Source organism: Poecilia reticulata, linkage group LG1, assembly GCF_000633615.1.
Source record: "Poecilia reticulata strain Guanapo linkage group LG1, Guppy_female_1.0+MT, whole genome shotgun sequence".
NCBI lineage: Eukaryota > Metazoa > Chordata > Actinopteri > Cyprinodontiformes > Poeciliidae > Poecilia > Poecilia reticulata.
This window is the reverse complement of record NC_024331.1, coordinates 29,102,741-29,106,828: the sequence shown is the minus strand read 5'-3', so window position 1 is coordinate 29,106,828 and position 4,088 is coordinate 29,102,741. Positions and strand designations below refer to the sequence as shown.

The following is a 4,088-nucleotide window of genomic DNA, read 5'->3' as shown; positions in this document are numbered from 1 at the left end:
AAAAACCAGTACTTTTTTACTTTTACTTAAGTAAAATGTTAATGTGGTACTTTGACTTTTACTTGAGTACATTTTTGTCTGTGTATTTGTACTTTTACTTAAGTACATTTTTTGAGTACTTTCTCCACCACTGTGTAAACCCAGCGAGAGCGTCGTAGGGCTCATGTTGCGTTTAAAGGCGGCTCGGAAAAACAGGTTACGACATGTTGACAACGGATTAAACAGTTTTAACTGCTGATCAAAGTAACAGAGGGCACAGATATGGGAAGTGCGGAAGCCATACTGTATCAAATTGACAGAGAAATAACAGAGAGTTGGCCGTTCTAAGGTAAAAACCCAGCGCAAACAGCGTTCATTGTTTTTTTTTTTTTTTTTTTTTGTTTTGTTTTTTTCATCCAGATGGCTGCAATGGCGCGCGCCCCACAGTTTGGGAGCCTGTGGCTTAAGGTTGTTTGAGGTTGTGTATTTACTTCTCGCACTGACCATGTTCTGCAGAGCAGGGCAGCCTAATATGCTGTAAAACAGTTTTGCCACATTTAGTTGTGTCTACTAACTACTACATTTAAAAATAGTCTAGTTTTAAATGTTTTAAAAATGTAAAACTATATAAATTTTGTTATAGAGTTTTAACCTAAATGTGCGAGTTTGTGAAAGATAAACTTACTGTAGTAATCCATGTTAGCATTTTATTAATTTTGTCAAACCTAAAAGAATAGAAAAAACAGAGTTTATAGGTTAGCACTAAAAACACAGAAAGAAGAAAAACACAGGAATGGGAACTATTTCCCAGAATGCTTAGAGGCATGTTTTTGTATCCTGAGATGGACGTGTGTTACATTGATCTGACTTTGCTGTTATTATGGCAAATGTTTATTTTAAAAAGTTGTTATTCTCTGCTAAAAGGTTTTGAGCAGAATTTATTGTGATCTTTATTAAWTTCATTAGCAAATCATAACATTTGTTCTAATCAAGTTGAAACAAGAGTTTGAATTATTCTAGTGTAAAAATATGTGGTTACTTTAATTTGATAAGGTGAGTGAAATAATACAGAAATGTATGTTTTTTTAATTAGGCGAAGGCAGTTTTTTTCTTGGATTTTGTGAAATTATTATTTGGTTTAAATTCCAGTATTAAGTTAAAACTCACAATTCCAGATTAATGCACTAACAGAACTTCAAAAACAATGTTTAAACAACTTGTCTTGTTGTTGAATCAACTTTATGAACTTTAATTTCTGAGTTAAAAGAAATGCAATTTTCTTATTGAATTTCAAATATTTTMGTGTGTGGAGAATTATCCTTTCTCCAGGCTCAATTCCTGATGTATGAGGTTGAAGAACAGGTTGTAAACTGTAAGTCAAAAATGTTCTCTCTAGTCAAACCATTTCTGTGTTTGAAGAGAAGGAGAGAGAGGTTCATTGTCTGTTGCGGCAAGACAACTTAACATCTTTAGTCCGTACATATAAAAACCTGACTCTGACCCTAAACCCGACCTAAATTCAAGTCACTGCTTAGACTTAAACTTAGTTAAAGACAGCACTTCTTCTGGGGACTTACAAGGTGAGAAATCCTAAAACACACACACATTTATTCATACACACAAAGGGACATGTGCTCGAGGACCATCCTGCAACAATGAGAATCAGTTTGACTGTGAATAACTATAAATAATTAATTAGGAAAATTATGAACAAAATAGAAATGTTGATTAAAATTACCAAGGGAAAAAATAGGCAAATAAAGACCCATTCACTAACTTAGAATATTATTGAAAAGTCCATTTGTTTCAGAAGTTTTATCACTATGTGAAACATATTATATAGAATAATTACACACATATGATTTTTAAAAGCATTTATTTCTGTTAATTATGAGGATTTTGAACTTACAAGTAATGCAAATCTAACATTGAAAATTGGAATAACACAGCAAACCAATAAAAACAGTGTGGGTTTAATGACAAGTGTGTTTTTAAATACTCAGAAGTTATTTTAAAAAGTACTTTTAATCTGAAAACCGAGCTACATATGGAAGCATTTTCTAATTTATTGAATATAACTGTAGCTGATAAATACCTGCCTAATATGTCTTAGGAATTAAAATGACAAAAGTTAAATCAACAATTTTACAAAGCTAGAACGCTTTATTACCTAATGAAAAATGAACTGTATAGATGTTTTATAATAATTTCTTCCTTTAAAATGTCCCAACAGCTCTCTGGTTCAGGCTTACACATCCCAAGATGCCAGTAATTGGACGGTAAGAAACATCTCAAAGCTGAACATTTCAGAATATTTTCAATGCAGCCCTGAGTTTTGATAACAACCCTGATAGAAACCTTGCTGGTTGATTTTCTTTCTTTCACCATTTCATTTCAGTTAATATGTGCTCTTCCAAGAATTTTATCATCTTTTTAGTTTGCATTCAGTTAGAACTGACGTGATTAGAATAGTGATAGAAAAATATGGCTTCTTATTTAACACCTTATAAACTACATGTGTTGTCTGAATCTCATCAGTTTGGCTTGGATTTTCTAAAAAGTCCGGAGTTTGGCAAGTTAGATATGGGAGCAACCCGCTCCAAAGCCTACAAGTTCGCTTCACAAAGGATCAAAGAGGATCGCTACACTTTCAGCATACACAGTGTCACCTGCAACACTTATGGGTAGGATGGAAATTTGACGTTTTTCATTGTSTTCTGACAGGTCATGGTTATTGAAATAATTGTCTTATTTTGTCTTGGTGTCTAGTTTTATATTATCAACCCCACCTCCCTTAAGCTTTAAATTCAAAAAGCGGTTAGACCTCCTGCCAAGTCACTACAACAACTCCACTAAGAACGAGTATAGAAAGCTCGTAAACACCTATGGCACACACTACTTCAGAAAGGTGAGAACTTTCTCACACACACACACACACACACACACACACACACACACACACACACATTGTGAATTAGTTACAGACATTTTTCTGCAGCAAACTATTTTAAACCACTTTATACCTGTTTTAGGTTAATCTTGGAGGGCGACTGAGACGACTGATATCTTCACGAAGCTGTTTGTCCTCCATGAATGGGTTAACCTCAAGTGAGGTATTAAAAAGCACAGAACAAAACATGTGATAATGCCTAGAGTTGAAAGTAAGCAGGTATGGTTTGATATAACCAATTACTTTCCACCCCGTATGGCAGAAAGAATATATTTTTCACATTGTGAATTGTTTCTACTGTGTTGTCCATACAGGTACCCAACAGTACAGTAAAATATTAATGTTTTTATTTGTTTTGGTTAGCATAATGAGGCACAGATGATTTTCGTCATAGTACCGGTAATAATTTAAAACTACTTTCATTATCACTGTTATTATTACTAAATACATTAAGCTTCATAAATATCAATCAATCAATCAAATTTTATTTGGATAGCACATTTCAGCAGCAAGGCATTTCAAGGTGCTTTTCATAATTAAAAAACAAAATAAAAACAGCATGTGACAGTGAATAAACAGTAAAAAAGAGAAAGATATTTTGGAAAAAGAAAAAAAAAGATAAAAACATAATTTTGTTACGGAATTTAAGCGTTTGTCGTCGCCGGACTCCGCCATCCATTAAACACGGGTATTATCCAGGCCCCAACGCCTAATAGGACAAGGTCTCCAACCCTTCAGCACCAGGCTCCGTCCACCTGTCACGCAAATATTTGCGCTAGGACTTTGCCGTCCTACACAGATTTTTTTGCACTACTTTTTACCTATTAAAGGCACCCAGTGTTTCAGCTGTTTTACAGTTTTCTGGAAGTTTGTTCCAAATTTGTGGTGCTTAGAAGCTGAATGCTGCTTCTCCTCGTTTGGTTCTGGTTCTGGGGATGCAGAGCAAACCAGAACCAGAAGATCTGAGGGGTCTAGACGGTTGGTACAACAATAACAGATCTTTAATGTATCGTGGTGCTAAACCGTTCAGTGATTTATAAACTAACATCAGTATTTTAAAGTCAATTCTCTGAGCTACAGGGAGACAGTGTAGGGACTTTAAAACTGGTGTTATGTGCTCTATCTTCCTGGTTTTAGTGAGAACAGCAGCAGCAGCATC

General features: G+C 34.6%; 2 protein-coding genes across 2 annotated transcripts in view; both read left to right on the top strand.

Annotated features, from left to right (window-relative positions):
* LOC103470916 (perforin-1-like) overlaps positions 1–4,088 on the top strand; it is a 192,613-nt gene that overhangs the window by 126,766 nt on the left and 61,759 nt on the right. The gene's annotated exons all lie outside the window — the stretch shown is intronic.
* Positions 1–4,088, top strand: part of LOC103471480 (perforin-1-like) — a 23,677-nt gene that overhangs the window by 6,056 nt on the left and 13,533 nt on the right. Inside the window, exons 4-7 of the mRNA XM_008420512.2 lie at positions 2,213–2,258; positions 2,518–2,663; positions 2,749–2,887; positions 3,012–3,092. Coding sequence (XP_008418734.2) covers positions 2,213–2,258; positions 2,518–2,663; positions 2,749–2,887; positions 3,012–3,092 — 412 coding nt within the window. The remainder of the gene's footprint in view (positions 1–2,212; positions 2,259–2,517; positions 2,664–2,748; positions 2,888–3,011; positions 3,093–4,088) is intronic.